The following is a 17943-nucleotide window of genomic DNA, read 5'->3' as shown; positions in this document are numbered from 1 at the left end:
AAACATTGAAATTGACTTTTATTGCAAGAAAATAGAGCAATATTTAAAAGTCAAGGTTACAAAGGGACAGAAAAGCATTGTTCCATGAGGAATGGTTGAATGTGTTGAGACAGGCAGAAGTTTCCTGATACTTCTTAGTACTCTTCTCCCTCATCCTCTCCTTCCACGCTATCTGCGCCCACCTCCTCATAATCTTTCTCCAGGGCAGCCATGTCTTCCCTGGCCTCAGAGAACTCTCCCTCCTCCATACCCTCACCTACGTACCAGTGCACGAATGCACGCTTGGCATACATCAGGTCAAACTTGTGGTCAAGGCGGGCCCAAGCCTCAGCCACTGCAGTGGTGTTGCTAAGCATGCACACTGCCCTCTGGACCTTGGCCAGATCTCCACCAGGTACCACAGTTGGGGGCTGGTAGTTGATACCAACCTTGAAACCAGTTGGGCACCAGTCTACAAACTGGATGGAGCGTTTTGTTTTGATGGTGGCAATGGCAGCGTTAACATCTTTGGGCACAACGTCGCCACGGTACAGCAGACAGCAGGCCATGTACTTGCCGTGACGTGGGTCACATTTCACCATCTGATTACATGGCTCAAAACAGGCATTTGTGATCTCTGAAACAGTCAGCTGCTCATGGTAAGCCTTCTCTGCTGAGATCACTGGGGCATAGGTGGCAAGGGGGAAGTGGATACGGGGATAGGGCACCAAGTTGGTCTGGAACTCTGTCAGATCAACATTGAGGGCACCATCGAATCGGAGGGAAGCAGTGATTGAGGACACAATCTGGCTGATCAACCTGTTCAGGTTGGTGTAGGAAGGACGCTCGATATCGAGGTTCCTACGGCAGATGTCATAGATGGCCTCATTGTCTACCATGAAAGCACAGTCAGAATGCTCCAGGGTGGTGTGGGTGGTCAGGATTGAGTTGTAGGGCTCAACAACAGCTGTGGACACCTGGGGAGCTGGGTAGATGGAGAACTCAAGCTTGGACTTCTTGCCATAGTCAACAGACAGGCGTTCCATCAACAGGGAAGTGAAACCAGAACCGGTGCCACCTCCAAAGCTGTGGAAGACCAGGAAGCCCTGGAGGCCAGTGCACTGGTCAGCCTGGAGAGAAGGAGGAGATGTTTCAAATGTATTGTTAATTCAGTAATTAGGCAGGTTGTACCATGTACAATAAGACATCACTAAAGGTTCTTTGAGATTCTCACCAGTTTGCGGATCCTGTCCAGAACCAAGTCGATGATCTCTTTGCCGATGGTGTAATGCCCACGGGCGTAGTTGTTGGCTGCATCCTCCTTCCCAGTGATCAGCTGCTCAGGGTGGAAGAGCTGGCGGTAAGTTCCAGATCGCACCTCATCTGGAGAAAGATCAATTCGCTTTTCTCAAGACTAAGGAGATATACCAATGTTAGCAGAACCTCATTGCTTCAAGACAGTGATCTTACCAATGACAGTGGGCTCCAGATCCACAAACACAGCCCTGGGGACGTGCTTGCCAGCTCCAGTCTCACTGAAGAAGGTGTTAAAGGAGTCGTCACCTCCTCCAATGGTCTTGTCACTGGGCATCTTGCCATCTGGTTGGATCCCATGCTCAAGACAGTACAGCTCCCAGCATGCATTGCCGATCTGGACTCCAGCCTGGCCCACATGGACCGAGATACACTCACGCTGTGGGAAAATGAACAATCACGTAAAATTGAGTGCTCAGATATTAGTAGACTTTCCTACAGATGAGTTCCAGTTATTTAAAAAAGCCTTTTCACGAGGAAGACATTTTGGCTGTATGGGCTTGTGTACCTGTATGCTTTCAAGTTATGCATAGCTTTGGATCTAAATCAAGCACACCCTGGTCACCTGACTCAGTGTGTAAGTGATTATATGCAGCTATGAGGGAGACAGACCTGCTCTGTGTTGGTGCTGCAGAGAAAGCACATGACTACAGGCAGCAGATTTTGGAGTAGAGTAAGTCTATTCATGGCTCTAAATTATTGAGGGGTTTAGCCTCTTCTAAATTTAATCAAGATTTAGACAGAAATGTAAGGATACACTTCCAGACCATTATTAAAATAGGTTTTGGTTATTATTCGTGTTTAACTTGGGCTACTACATGTCAATGACTCATTTTAAAGATGTATGTTTAAATCAATGTGGCCTAATCAAACCATGAGAAATAATTGACAGGATTTACGTGTTACATCTGTGTTATTGGCTATGGCACTGTCATTCGGTGCTCATGACAATGGGAGTGATTATAGCTGTCGACTGTGGTAATCCTCGATGTAACGTTACTGAAAATCAGCATGGCAAGGATTAGCTATGTATGGGTCGGCAGAAAAATCCCTGATATGGCACAATTGACACTAGCCTACTCTGAAGAGTGGAGTTGGTTTTTTTCAGCGACCCTGATTTTTTTTTGTTTATCTAAATTGATTCAGATTGAGCCAAATAGGCTATGCCATTGAATGGGCAACTCCCCTTTCCAACGAAACGAAATGGCGTCGTCTAAAATAAAAGTGTACAGGTCAATGCCTCTGGAGTATAAGGGACTACAATATAATCGGGTTATAATGATTTATATAGGCTGGAGCAGCCCGTCTAGTTTCCTTTATTTGCACAAGATGAGAAAGCACTACGTGGTCTGACTCTCGGTTTATTCAGATATTGACAAGAATGTAACGTTATCTGCCTACCCAGACATTTGATTATTATTCTATACAAGGTCCTGCCCCTCGAACTTCCACCGGCAACAGACTATAAAATAATATTTGCAATAAATCACGATTAAGTAATCTCGATGGTGTGTCAGATCATTTTCTATTTTACTGCTTTTGCATTGTAGACTAGTTATGAATATGACCAGGACACATGTTCTCTACAAAGGCATGCCACTTTCCGCAATGCAACAAAGCAAGAATAGCCTACTATGGTCAATGAGCGGGGAGAGGAGGAAAGGGCTAAATGCCGCCCTACATAAGGAATCAAAGACCTCAATCTGTGGCGCAGTCCTAACTATTTGTGTCACATCGAATAATGTCTGTCACTGTGGGAAAAAAATAAAAATCATACAAAATATAAACGTGTTAGACAATAGAAATACAGGCAACAGGTATTAATTATGGTGTCATGTTTTGTTGATAATCCATAATCTAATTTTATTACACGATCATGACACATTTAAAGAAGTCTACATTACAATTCTCGTCATTTTCATATTCAAACTTACCATGTCTAAGATGAGGAGTTTTATAAGAGCAGTAAAGATAAAATAAGAAGCAGTAGATTAAAGACCAACTCTCACAGACGGACCTTTAGGAGTCTAATGTGAGAAGTTTCAGTAATGTGTAAGGGTGGGGCTTTATATAGGCTACTGATTATGACGGTCCGCCACATTTGGGCGGGCTTTAGACTGAAATTTACCGCCCACCTGGGGAAAAGAAGAGGCGTTTTTGCTCGTTCTATTGGACCATTTGAAGGAGGACCATTTGAGGACCACGAATGAAGGAAATGGCGTGAAAGTGTTACCTACGACCAACCATATCATGTCTAAACTTCAAAAGACTTCAAAAGTCTTTCTGCTTTTTTGCATTTTAGCTAACCCTAACCGTTTTCCTAAACTTAACCTAATTGTCCTAACATGCCATGTTAATTCACCTAACCTGCTGCTTAAGCTCTTCTAAACCTGCTACGAAAAGTCAATTCTGACAAAAGCTGGATATTCTCCAGCCATGATCCTACAACCAAAGTACAATGCCGTGAAGATAAGCAAATTCCCACAGCAAGGTTTTACAACTATTTTGATAGCAGATTAATTTGAAAATGATAACAATGTAGGCCTAACCTTTGACACCATCTTTATCTGTCATCTTTAGTTTTTTAAATTTGCCCTAGGCTATATGATTTTGCTTTAGATTTAATCATAATTCTTGATTTATTTTTTGGATCTGCTTGATATAAGCCTATTGCAGCTGAGAATCTTTCTACATTGACTTTGTAACTAATTTGGAGGACACAGCTGTCATTTTACTGGTCTCAAGGAAGCACTTCTCCCTCTTTTTAAAAACTTTGCTGAGTCTGCTGGGTCATTAAGGTCGGGCTGTTGCACAGGTTATTATAATTTGGGTTTTACATATCAGTTTTAATTTATATTCGTTTTTCTATTTTAATTTGGAGTTTAGTTTCAGTTAGTTTTCAGACCTGATTGTCACGTTCTGACCCTAGTTCTTGTGTTATTTGTTTGTTTTAGTTGGGTGGGCATTCTATGTTTTGTGTTTCTAGGTTTGTTTTCTGTGTTCGGCCTAGTATGGTTCTCAATCAGAGGCAGGTGTCATTAGTTGTCTCTGATTGAGAATCATACTTAGGTAGCCTGGGTTTCACTGTTGTTTTGTGGGTGATTGTTTCCATGTCTGTGTTTCTTTGCCACACGGTACTGTTTCGGTTTTGTTCACGTTTATTGTTTTGTATTTGCGTTCATGTTGAGTTTTTCATATTAAAAACCATGGACACTTACCATGCCGCATCTTGGTCCGATCCTTGCTATACACCTCTGCAGAGGAAGAGGAGGAAAACCTTTACACTGATTTGCTACTTTTTATTTAGTTTCAGTTATATACAAATATTTATATTTCGTTTTTGTATTATTTAGTTCTAGTGTTATGGACAGAAAGCATGCATCGGCCAGGCTAGGAGCCATTTGTGTTATATAGTTTGTTGTGTGTTTTTTGGGATGTCACTTCTTGCAGCCTGGGGGCAGTAATACATAGCGTGAAGGGTTATAGGTTTTTGTTAGGTTTAAAGGTACAATCAGCAATTGCTTCATACATTTTTGGACTTATAAATTAATGATATGTACCCATTGATTCTTGAAGAATATAACTTATAAATGCCTCATGAGCTTAGTTCAACTGTCGATACCCATCACAACCCAGCATAAGCTTTTTTACACCAATGTTTATAAACAAAGTAAATATAAACTAATATTGTAAAGTCTCAAAACATGGGTGAAACTATAATTTTGGATATCGTGGATGGTCAGTCTTTGAATCCATAGCTCTCTGAATTCTAGAATGGTTACATTTCCCCAGCTCCATCCCTTTTTACCAAAAATGCTGATTGGCCCTTTACATTATAAAGTCAATCTCAATATGACTTGGATTTAAAAGGAATAGTGCTGAAACTGGTCAAAAAAAATATGGTGAAAGGTAACTAACCCATGTTTACACCAATCCAATGCTTTTTCACCTCAGTAGGACATGTAAGAATAATCAAGTTATCTACTAGCCGATTCTTTCACTGTTCGCTAGTGATGGCTGATGTGATGTAGTCTCGGATATCCCAGACCTTGGAGCATCGTAAACTAGGCAAGCAACCCGTCTGTCTAGACAGCATAGACTGTAAAAACAATAGACGGAGCCATCGATGATGTCACCTCATATTTTCCTATGTGAAATCTTAGTAGCGCATTTGAAGATCAGTGTCGCCATTTTGCTTCATGGAGGCGTTTTTGGAAACATTGCATGCACAGTTTGAGCTACTCTAGGACGTGACGTTGCAGGCTAGCTTATTGCTGCTGCCTCTCATTGAGTATCTCAAGTTGAAGGCCGACCGGGGTACTGCAGGCTGCAAATGATCCTTATAACTTCAAGGACATACTTCTGGTGAAATAGAAGCAAGTATTGATACCATGATTGTGTTCAGATAATTTTTTTATACCCATTAACATTGACCACGATCTTGCTTTTGGAAAACATTGCCTGCAGTCCCCCGGTAGGCCTTGAACTTGAAGTCCTCACTTAGAGGGGGAAGTTGTTCTCCAATAGTCAAGAGAGACTTATAGTGATGCACAAACTAAGCCTACTTCAAACATCACCATCTCCTGGCAGCATTTACCCACCAGATTCATTAGCTTGAAAACCCCAATTTGAAAACCCCATTCGATTTTTGAACATAATTCATGATGTTTTACATTTTATTAGAGTTAGTTTTAAAGTCAAGGATAATAGTTTCAGTATAGTTTTAGTTTTTCAAACGGGTTTGTGAATTATTGTATTTCAGTTTATGAAATATATTTTTCATGATTAGTTTCAGTTTACTATAATAACCTTGCTATTGCATGGACAGTGATCTGTCAGTGGAGTATTGTGGAGTGATCTGTCAGTGGAGGCTTACTCAGGAAACAGCCACTAGACACATACCAAACCACAGGATGGAGCCAGAGTTTTTGAATATGAATCTCATCATAGATATTTTTTATAAAGTCTTTCAGCAGTCCATAGAGTGATAGAGGCCTCTAGTGGCCAAATATTAGCATGGGCAGTGCCATTGAGGGCTTCCAACATTTTAATGTAGTCAACTGGGTGGGACTTCCAACTTCATTGGCTAATCCCACCTGGTGACCATTGGCTGATCCCACCATGACATGTTGGAGTCATGGGGCAGCAGGTAGCCTAGTGTTTTTTATCTTTATTTAACAAGGCAAGTCTGTTTTCAATGACAGCCTAGGGACAGTGGGTTAACTGCATTGTTCAGGGGAAGAACAACAGCTTTTTTACCTTGTCAGCTCAGGGATTTGATCTTGCAACCTTTCGGGTTACTAGTCCAACGCTCTAACCACTAGGCTACCTTCCGCCCCTTAAGAGTGTAAGAGGTTAAGAGTGTTGGCCCAGTAACCAAAAGGTTGATGTGCCCTTGAGTAAGGCACTTAACCCCAATTGCTTGTGTAAGTCGCTCTGGGTAAGAGCATCTGCTAAATGACAAAATAAATGTTGTTATCCTGTTGGAAAGTTAACCTTCCCCCCAGTCTGAGGTCCTGAGAGCTCTGGAGCAGGTTTTCATCAAGGATCTCAGTACTTTGCTCCGTTCGTCTTTGCCTCGATCCTGACTAGTCTCCCAGTCCCTGCCACTGAAAAATATTCCCACAGCATAATTCTGCCACCACCATGCTTCACCATAGGGATGGTGCCAGGTTTCCTCCAGAAGTGACGCTTGGCATTCAGGACAAAGAGTTCAATCTTGGTTTCATCAGGCCAGAGAATCTTGTTTCTCATGGTCTGAGAGTCTTTAGGTGCCTTTTGGCAAACTCCAAGCAGGCTGTCATGTGCTTTTTACTGAGGAGTGGCTAACGTCTGGCCACTACCATAAAGGCCTGAGTGCTGCAGAAATGGTTGTCCTTCTGGAATGTTCTCCCATCTCCACAGAGGAACTCAAGAGCTCTGTCAGAGTGATCATCAAGTTCTTGGTCACTTTCCTGACCAAGGCCCTTCTCCCCCAAATGCTCAGTTTGACTGGGCGGCCAGCTCTAGGAAGAGTCTTGGTGGTTCCAAACTTCTTCCATTTAAGAATGATGGAGGCCACTATGTTTTGGGGACTTTCAATGCTGCAGAAATGCTGCAGAAAACCACTTTATTTTAAGAATGTGAAATGTCAGAATAATAGTAGAGAGAATGATTTATTTCAGCTTTTATTTCTTTCATCGCATTCCCAGTGGGTCAGAAGTTTACATACACTCAATAAGTATTTGGTAGCATTGCCTTTAAATTGTTTAACTTGGGTCAAACGTTTTGGGTAGCCTTCTACAAGCTTCCCACAATAAATTGGGTGAATTTTGGCCCGTTCCTCCTGACAGAGCTGGTGTCACTGAGTCAGGTTTGTAGGCCTCCCTGCTCGCACGCGCTTTTTCAGTTCTGCCCACAAATGTTCTACAAGATTGAGGTCAGGGCTTTGTTGTACCTTGACTTTGTTGCCCGTAAGCCATTTTGCCACAACTTTGGAAGTATGCTTGGGGTCAATGGAAGACCCATTTGTGACCAAGCTTTAACTTCCTGACTGATGTCTTGAGATGTTGCTTCAATATAGCCACATAATTGTCCCTACTCATGATGCCATCTATTTTGTGAAGTGCACCAATCCCTCCTGCAGCAAAGCACCCCCACAACATGATGCTGCCACCCCCGTGCTTCATGGTTGGGATGGTGTTCTTCGGCTTGCAAGCCTCCACCTTTTTCCTCCAAACATAACAATGGTCATCATGGACAAACAGTTTTATTTTTGTTTCATCAGACCAGAGGACATTTCTCCAAAAAATACAATCTTTGTCCCCATGTGCATTTGCAAACCGTAGTCTGGCTTTTTTATGGTGGTTTAGGAGCAGTGGCTTCTTCCTTGCTGAGTGGCCTTTCAGGTTATGTCGATATAGGACTCATTTTACTGTGGATATAGATACTTTTGTACCTGTTTCCTCCAGCATCTTCACAAGGTCCTTTGTTGTTGTTCTGGGATTGATTTGCACTTTTCGCACCAAAGTACGTTCATCTCTAGGAGACAGCATGTGTCTCCTTCCTGAGTGGTATGACAGCTGTGTGATCCCATGATGTTTATACTTGCGTACTATTGTTTGTACAGATGAACGTGGTACCTTCAGGCATTTGGAAATTGCTCCCAAGGATGAACCAGACTTGTGGAGGTCTACAATTTTCTTTCTGAGGTCTTGGCTGATTTCTTTTGATTTTCCCATGATGTCAAGCAAAGAGGCACTGAGTTTGAAGGTAGGCCTTGAAATACATCCACAGGTACACCTCCAATTGACTCAAATTATGTAAATTAGCCTATCAGGAGCTTCTAAAGCCATGACATAATTTTCTGGAATTTTCCAAGCTGTTTAAAGGCACAGTCAACTTAGTCTATGTAAATTTATGACCCACTGGAATTGTGATACAGTGAATTATAAGTTAAATAATCTGTCTGTAAACAATTGTTGGAAAAATTACTTGTGTCATGCACAAAGTAGATGTCCTAACATACTTGCCAAACTAGTTTGTTAACAAGAAATTTGTGGAGTGGTTGACAAACGAGTTTTAATGACTCCAACCTAAGCGTATGTAAACCTCCGACTTCAACTGTATGTAAATAAGGTATGTCTGTTTTTACATTTGTAATACATTTGCAACAATTCTATGGGGTATTGTGTGTAGATTACTGAGATTTTTTATTTATTTCATCCATTTTAGAACAAGGCTGTAACGTAACAAAATGTGGAAAAAGTAAAGCAGTTTGAATACTTTCTGAAGGCACTGTACAAATATTAGTGGTCTATCTATCAATCTCTATCTACCAGCCCAACTACATTAGCAAACTGCTGAGGATAACAATATGTAAAATTGCCTGCTGAAGAATATAACATTACAAATGTTTTATCAGTATGAAAACTGAGCTTAGACAGAGACAGACATGCTTAGTCTAGATAAAAGTAATGTTTGCAAAATAAGTATTTTACTTGGGTATATAAACCTACTGATATCAATTTACTCTGTGGTCACTGATCTGTATGTGACTTATAACATTGTTACATGATGTCATAACAGAGACAGAGAACAAACTTCTTTATTGATGATAATTTTATTAGGATCTCGCTACAAAAGCACAGATTAAGCAAGGACATCAGCCTTTGTGAGTGAGCATATTTTAAGACTTGTAGACTACACCTTACCATCCTGCTACTTCATTATATTGGTTGATCAAGACAGAATCATACACTCTTAGAAAAAAAGGTTCTATCTAGAACCTAAAAGGGTTCTTTGGCTGTCCCTGTTAGAGAACCCTTTGAAGAACCCTTTTTGGTTCACGGTTGAACCCTTTTGGAACTCAAAAGGGTTTTACCTGGAACCAAAAATGATTCACCTGGAAGCAAAAAGGGTTATCCTATGGGGACGGTCGAAGAACCCTTTTGGAACCCTTTTTCTAAGAGTGTAGTGGAAACAATTCAGTCATTCTCAGCTCTGGGTCACATAGGAATGTGTGAATTTGGCAGGGTATTTAATACTCCTCTCCCTCCTCCTCTCCCTCTCCCTCAATGGAGTCGACACCCACTTCCTCATAATCTTTCTCCAGGGCAGCCATGTCTTCCCTGGCCTCAGAGAACTCTCCCTCCTCCATACCCTCACCTACGTACCAATGCACGAAAGCACGCTTGGCATACATCAGGTCAAACTTGTGGTCAAGGCGGGCCCAGGCCTCTGCAATAGCAGTGGTGTTGCTAAGCATGCACACTGCCCTCTGGACCTTGGCCAGATCTCCACCAGGTACCACAGTTGGGGGCTGGTAGTTGATACCAACCTTGAAACCAGTTGGGCACCAGTCTACAAACTGGATGGAGCGTTTTGTTTTGATGGTGGCAATGGCAGCGTTAACATCTTTGGGAACAACGTCGCCACGGTACAGCAGACAGCAGGCCATGTACTTGCCGTGACGTGGGTCACATTTTACCATCTGATTACATGGCTCAAAGCAAGCATTGGTGATCTCAGACACAGAGAGTTGCTCATGGTAAGCCCTCTCTGCTGAGATCACTGGGGCATAGGTGGCCAGGGGGAAGTGGATACGGGGATAGGGCACCAAGTTAGTCTGGAACTCTGTCAGATCCACATTGAGGGCACCATCGAATCGGAGGGAAGCAGTGATGGAGGACACAATCTGGCCAATCAACCTGTTAAGATTAGTGTAGGACGGACGCTCAATATCAAGGTTCCTACGGCAGATGTCATAGATTGCCTCATTGTCTACCATGAAAGCACAGTCTGAATGTTCCAGGGTGGTGTGGGTGGTCAGGATGGCGTTGTAGGGCTCAACAACAGCTGTGGATACCTGGGGAGCTGGGTATATGGAGAACTCAAGCTTGGACTTCTTGCCATAGTCAACAGACAGGCGTTCCATTAACAGGGAGGTGAAACCGGAACCGGTGCCACCTCCAAAGCTGTGGAAGACCAGGAAGCCCTGGAGGCCAGTGCACTGGTCAGCCTGGAGAGAAGGAGAGATGTTCAGATCATTATGGTTGGACAACGACAAGAAATATAAAGGATGTACAATAAGGCATCACTAGAGGTTGTTGGAGATTCTCACCAGCTTGCGAGTCCTGTCCAGAACCATGTCTATGATCTCTTTGCCGATGGTGTAATGACCACGGGCGTAGTTGTTGGCTGCATCCTCCTTCCCAGTGATCAGCTGCTCAGGATGGAAGAGTTGGCGGTAAGTTCCTGTGCGCACCTCATCTGGAACAAAGAAAGAGCTTTTATCTGAAGAAGTCAAGAATGATACACATAAAAAAATGAAGGTTCCTTAAGGGTTCTTTGGGAAGGGTGATGGTTCTATGTGATAATTCAAATGTAGGGGTGGCGGCTGATTATAAAATAAATTATTTTTGTGCAGCCGTGAGTGAGAGTGTTGTTCCAGTTTATCTAATCTGTTGTGTTATGCTATTATGTATTTGGCACTCATTTGTTTTTAGTGTGTTGCACAGTGTCATCATTATTGTTTCAAGACAAAGTGATCGTACCAATGACAGTGGGCTCCAGATCCACAAACACAGCCCTGGGGACGTGCTTGCCAGCTCCAGTCTCACTGAAGAAGGTGTTGAAGGAGTCGTCTCCTCCTCCAATGGTCTTGTCACTGGGCATCTGACCATCAGGCTGGATCCCGTGCTCCAGACAGTAGAGTTCCCAGCATGCATTGCCCATCTGGACTCCAGCCTGACCCACGTGTACTGAGATACATTCACGCTGGTTCAAAAAATGCAAAAGTATATCATTAATTTAAAAAATGTAATTGGGGCAAGTGTCCTAACTTCTCATAATCACATTCCAAGAAGTAAATTACAACCAGACCATTTAAAAAAAAGTCATAATGAGACCTTTGGAGTCTGGATGTGTGCTTTTGCGCCGGTTTCCCGGACATAGATTCATCTTAGTCATGGACTAAAAAGGTATTTCAATGGAGATTCTCCATTGACCATGCTTTGTAATCCAGCACTAGGTTTATCTGAGTCAGGGAAACCTGCCCTTGATGTCTGAATGAGTCACTTTCAATATGCTAGCCTAGCACCTGTTACAAGGGTCATAACTGCTGATATCATTAAAAAATACATTTTTGAAATACCAAGTCAGATTTGGTCCCATTCTGCACAGACAAAAACATGCTGATAGACTAAAAATAAATGTACAATGTGCTAAATGTTGTGGCAGATGCTAGCCTACCTCACTGAGTGCAATATGAATAATTCATGTGGACATTCTGAATTTCAGTAAATGATACACTATAAAACATTTACCTTACATGTATTTCATTTTTCAATAACATAATATTTATCTGATAAATTACACATCACAGTCTATTATAATTATATTGCACATAGGCTTAATCAAACTGTTTGTATTTGGCCAACACATGCGTCGGGCTTGGGCTTTTGTATGACTGAATTCACACCATTCCCAAATTTCCTTAGGGAGTGGCTTGCTTTGTGTGGCAGAGCAGTCTATTACATTTTGCGTGTCTGTTTCTAAATTAGCCTACACTTGTTTTAAAATAGATGCCATTTAGGATGTTCCTATAAAAAACCTGGGTTTGAACACTACAAACCATTTTTCAACTAAACTGAACATCAACACCAACTCTGTAGGCTACTACTAAACGCGCGTTTAAGAATAATAGAACATTCTCGACCTACAAGACCCGTGCATCCTTTCTAGCCACCCACCCATAATCAAAATGTAATTGCAAATGTACCCTAATCACTGTCTCAAAATGGAACATCTCAGAAATTGTATACCCAATTGTAAAAAAATATATATTAAAAAAATAATGATACAATACAAATGTTTATTTTTTTTAATGAAATGAACGGCTCACCATTTTGATTGCTTTATGAGGAAAGGTATGATGCTGGGATAGAGGCGCCGGAAAGACGAACAGTGCACACTTCTCTAGACAGCTTCAGAGTGCGCTGGCCACTGCGGGAGGAGGCGGAGGCGGTGCTTTCTCACTCAATGAACCAGACAGCGACACACAGCCACAGCCCAGATTCGATGACAAAAGACAAAGCATGTTTGCAGATAATTACGTTGTTTTTAGTTTTATTACTATATTATTATAATTTTGAAGTCGAAATGAAATATGTAGGCCTAATAAACATTGTAGATGGAATTTAGCTCAATGAGAGTGATTAAGTGACAATTGGCGTTGACCAGTCTGTGGTGACTGAAAATTATTTGTTTATGTGAATATTATTATTTTTGCTTTCATGAAAAACATTATGAGGGTTATAAAATGTTATGTAAAATATGTTTTGTAGTCTCTTAAGCCATTACAAAGGTCTAAATAGCAGTAATGGACACACCGTTTATAGAGTGCCTTTTGCTGGATGACATTGCACATAGGTCTATATTCTATTCTATATATTCTATATCTATATTGCATATCCCATGTAAAAAATAAAGAAATGAAGACAGGCTTGAGTAAGGTGCTGAATGGTCAAATCTAACCTGTTCAAAACAAAGACACACACAGGCACACATTGCGCCACATGCACTCTATTTTGTAATTCAATTAATCATTTAGTCCCAAATCTCTTTAAGCTTAGGGTGCTGAACTAAATTCTGTGCCAACAATACAGCCCTGTTATACAATGTGGAGCAGAATATCTAGCACCACATTAGACATATCGCCTCTGTCATTTGATGCCATTCAAATACAAATGAAATGTACTGAGATGGAGAGGATGCAAACCAGTATAAAATCTCACAAAAGACAGCATGTTCATTCAAGTGCATGAAAAGACTTTCATGCCAATTTAACATAAAATGGAAAAAAGGTTACCAAAATAGGATTCCATAAAAATAAAAATAAATAAAAAGATGAGAAGTTGAAGATGCTTGACAGAAATTTTCAGAGGCCAGACTCAAACAAGGAGTTAATTAATGTATTCAATTAGAGTATGACTTTTGCTGCACCAACCTCCTTCTTCTAACCCCCGCTTCCCTAGTCTGCCTGGCCAGACCTCCGCCCCTCTTTGTTCAAGATTTTGCTGCAGTGACGTCACTCCTCTGCAGTGAATCATGTGACTGATGTGTCACTGTGGTTAGTTACCATCAAACACATGGCCCCTCAGCTGTCTGCCCTCTCCTCTCCCTGGCCCAGCTGTCTGTCACCTCTCTTCCTCTCCCTGTGAATAACCCTCAACACACACACACACACACACACACACACACACACACACACACACACACACACACACACACACACACACACACACACACACACACAGTCATCATTTCACTAATATCGGACTGAGGGCGAGGGGATAAAGTAAGAGATGGGCTGTGTTTGAAAGAGACAGCTGCATCAGATTCTCCTGACTGCCCCTCCCTGCCTGTCTGCCTGACTTGCATCCCAACTCAACAATCCCAGACAGATGGACCACATATACTTTCCTTCACTTTAGGATTGGCCGAAACATGGATGGAATCCTGTAAAACACATCAAGATGTTGAGCATGAATGAGTAAATAGTCTAACTGTGTTCTTAGTGTATGTTAGCAGGTGCATCTTATTTATGGTCAGGAAGAATGCTGTTATGAAGAAACAAATGACAAGTATTTTATTTTACTCCTGAAACACATGTAGACCTATGCCATTAATCTATAGCCGCTACAAGCCTTTGATGATAATCTATGGAAGAAAATGACAGGAAAAGTTTAAATTGAATCAATATCCCCATTATGTGTCTGAATGCTAAACAAAGAGAAAATGCATTTAGGCCTAAATAGAACAGAAGTCAAACCACATGGCTATATAAAAAAAAAACAAGTGATGATGATGATGAATGTGTGTTAGTGATTGTTATACATGGATTTGTGTGTGGGGCTCTGCAGGGTGTGTGGCAGACAATTGGGCTATTGGTAACATGTGCTAGTAGAACCTGAATGTTGAATGTGATTCTCTCTAATAGATCAGCAGGGATCCAGGAGCTGGGTTTCTCTTGAATGTGTTTACTCATGTACTTATCTCTGCAGCAAGATAATTTAATACTCTACAAAATGAGCCGTGCACGTCTCTAATGGAAGATATTTGAACATCTCAAGTACATGGGATTAGGTCCCGTAATCAGTTGCTTAAATAGGCCTACAATACATATCTGATGTTTGATTGCCACCATCAATAAAAAACAGTACTGTGCAGCCGTCTTCATCGACCTGGCCAAGGTTTTCGTCTCTGTCAATCACCGTATTCTTATCGGCAGACTCTTGGTTTCTCATATAACTGCCTCGCCTGGTTCACCAACTATTTCTCAGACAGAGTTCAGTGTGTCAAATCGGAGTGCCTGTTGTCCGGACCTCTGGCAGTCTCCGTGGGGGTACCACAGGGTTCAATTCTCAGGCCGACTCTTTTCTCTGTATATATCAACGATATCGCTCTTGCTGCGGGTGATTCCCCGATCCACCTCTACGCCGACGACACCATTCTGTACACATCTCGCCCCTCTTTGGACACTGTGTTAACTAACCTCCAAATAAGCTTCAGTGCCATACACCACTCCTTCCGTGGCCTCCAACTGCTCTTAAATGCTAGTAAAAACCAAATGCATGCTTTTCAACCTTTCGCTGCCCGCACCCGCCCGCCCGACTAGCATCACTACTCTGGACGGTTCTGACGTAGAATTTGTGGACAACTTCAAATATCTAGGTGTTTTTAATAGACTGTAAACTCTCCTTCCAGACTCACATTAAAAATCTCAAATCCAAAATGAAATCTAGAATCAGCTTCCTATTTCGCAACAAAGCCTCCTTCACTCACGCTGCCAAACATACCCTCGTAAAACTGACTATCCTACCAATCCTCGACTTCGGCGATGTCATTTACAAAATAGCTTCCAATGCTCTACTCAGCAAACTGCATGCAGTTTATCACAGTGCCATCCGTTTTGTCACCAAAGCCCCTTATTCCACCAACCACTGCGAGCTGTATGCTCTAGTCAGCTGGCCCTCGCTACATATTCGTCGCCAGACCTACTGGCTCCAGGTCATCTATAAGTCTATGCTAGGTAAAGCTCCGCCTTATCTCAGCTCACTGGTCACGATAACAACACCCACCCACCCGTAGCACGCACTCCAGCAGGTATATCTCACTGGTCATCCCCAAAGCCAACACCTCCTTTGGCCGTCTTTCCTTACAGTTCTCTGCTGCCAATGACTGGAACGAATTGCAAAAATTGCTGAAGCTGGAGACTTATATTTCCCTCACTAATTTTATACATCAGCTATCTGAGCAGCTAACCGATCGCTGCAGCTGTACATAGCCCATCTGTAAATAGCCCACCCAATCTACCTACCTCATCCCCGTATTGTTTTTATTTACTTTTCTGCTCTTTTGCACACCAGTATTTCTACTTGCACATCATCATCTGCTCATCTGTCACTCCAGTGTTAATTTGCTAAATTGTAATTTAGGCCTCTACTATGGCCTATTTATTGCCTTACCTCCTCACGCCATTTGCACACACTGTATATAGACTTTCTTTTTTTTCTATTGTGTTATTGACTGTACGCTTGTTAATTCCATGTGTAAATCTGTGTTGTTGTTTGTGTCGCACTGCTTTGCTTTATCTTGGCCAGGTCGCAGTTGTAAATGAGAACTTGTTCTCAACTAGCCTACCTGGTTAAATGAAGGTGAAATACATTTTTAAAATTGCGTGGTAGGTTGACATTTATTGGGATGAGTCTTGTCCTGGAGGCAGAACTGAGTGATATCCGCTAGATGGGCTAGCTGCAGTCAAAATTGGCTATACTGTAAAAATGTAGGAAAACAAAAATTTGCTTTTTGTTCTTAATTTAAGATTAGAGTTGGGCATTAGGGTTAGAAGTATGGTTAAGGTTAGGGATAGGTTTAAAACAGTGGAAGCTGCTGAGGGGAGGACGGCTCATAATAATGTCTGTAACAGAGTCAATGGAATGGCATCAAATACATGGAACCATTCCATCCACTCCGCTCCAGCCATGACCACGAGCCCGTCCTCCCCAATTAAGGCACCACCAAGCTCCTGTGGTTCAAAATCAGATTTTATGACTATGTGGCTGTGCCAGCTAGTGACCATTCTTCAGAGCTGCCTTCAGAACAAGATTCATGATGAAAAACGCTAACCTGCCTTCATGGTGCTGAAAGGGGTTGATGCCAGATTAGGTCTTTGTGAACAGGACCTCTGTATATAGCCTATATATTTTAATATTTTTTGCCTGGTATTGACTACAATGGGGTTCTACATTTGCAGATACGGTGGTTCAAATTTTACTGACTCTAACAAACTAACAAATAACTCTGTCATATCACAATAGGCTTACATTTTTATGCTGACCGTACTCCAAATGGCACTCAACAGCGAGTGCGTAATCCGCCTCTATCAGTCCTATTAGCCAACGTGAAATCATTGGATAATAAAATGGATGAGCTCCGATCGAGACTATCCTACCAACGAGACATTAAAAACTGTAATATCTTATGTTTCACCGAGTCGTTGCTGAATGACGACATGGATAACATACAGCTGGCTGGGTTTTCCATGCATCAGTAGGATTGAACAGCTGCCTCCTGTAAGACAAGGAGTGGCGGTCTGTGTCTATTTGTCAATAACAGCTGGTGCACGAAATCTATTATTAAGGAAGTCTCTATGTTTTGCTCGCCTGAGTTAGAGTACATGATAAGCTGTAGACCACACTATTTACCAAGAGAGTTTTCATCTATATTTTTCATAGCTGTCTATTTACCACCACAAATCGATGCTGGCATTAAGACTGCACTCAACAAGCTGTATAAGGCCATAAGCAAACAAGAAAATGCTCATCCAGAGGTGGCACTCCTAGGGCCCAGGACTTTAATGCAGGGAAACTTAAATCCATTTAAAATCCATAATGCAGGGAAGCTTAAATCCAATTTGATTTGAACTCTTGTTTAAACAACAAACAGGACCAATGCAACTGTTTTCACAAGTTAGGGGAAAATGTACAGTGTTACGTGCTGCATCTCTCCCACCATAGGCCTCACGCCTAGGCCTGCAGTCTTGATCCTCTCCTCTTCCTAATTTATTAATTTATGAATGTATGCTGGATCAGCCCTCCTAGCGATACT

General features: G+C 41.9%; 2 protein-coding genes across 2 annotated transcripts; both read right to left on the bottom strand.

The window, feature by feature from the left end:
* On the bottom strand, nt 1-3388 carry LOC110494205 (tubulin alpha-1C chain). Its single transcript, XM_021569040.2, has 4 exons — nt 3228-3388; nt 1450-1672; nt 1214-1362; nt 1-1109 (listed from the first exon to the last, which is right to left on the bottom strand). Exons 1-4 carry the CDS (start codon nt 3228-3230, stop codon nt 135-137), a joined length of 1350 nt encoding a protein of 449 aa, XP_021424715.1. The 5' UTR covers nt 3231-3388; the 3' UTR covers nt 1-134.
* A 5987-nt stretch (nt 3389-9375) lies between these two features.
* Nucleotides 9376-13719, bottom strand: LOC110494203 (tubulin alpha chain). Its single transcript, XM_021569038.2, has 4 exons — nt 12677-13719; nt 11328-11550; nt 10895-11043; nt 9376-10792 (listed from the first exon to the last, which is right to left on the bottom strand). Exons 1-4 carry the CDS (start codon nt 12677-12679, stop codon nt 9812-9814), a joined length of 1356 nt encoding a protein of 451 aa, XP_021424713.1. The 5' UTR covers nt 12680-13719; the 3' UTR covers nt 9376-9811.
* Nucleotides 13720-17943: the final 4224 nt, after the last annotated feature.

This window comes from Oncorhynchus mykiss, chromosome 17, assembly GCF_013265735.2.
Source record: "Oncorhynchus mykiss isolate Arlee chromosome 17, USDA_OmykA_1.1, whole genome shotgun sequence".
Classification (NCBI taxonomy): Eukaryota; Metazoa; Chordata; class Actinopteri; order Salmoniformes; family Salmonidae; genus Oncorhynchus; species Oncorhynchus mykiss.
The sequence above is the reverse complement of the archived record's forward strand: the minus strand, read 5'-3'. Positions and strand labels throughout refer to the sequence as shown.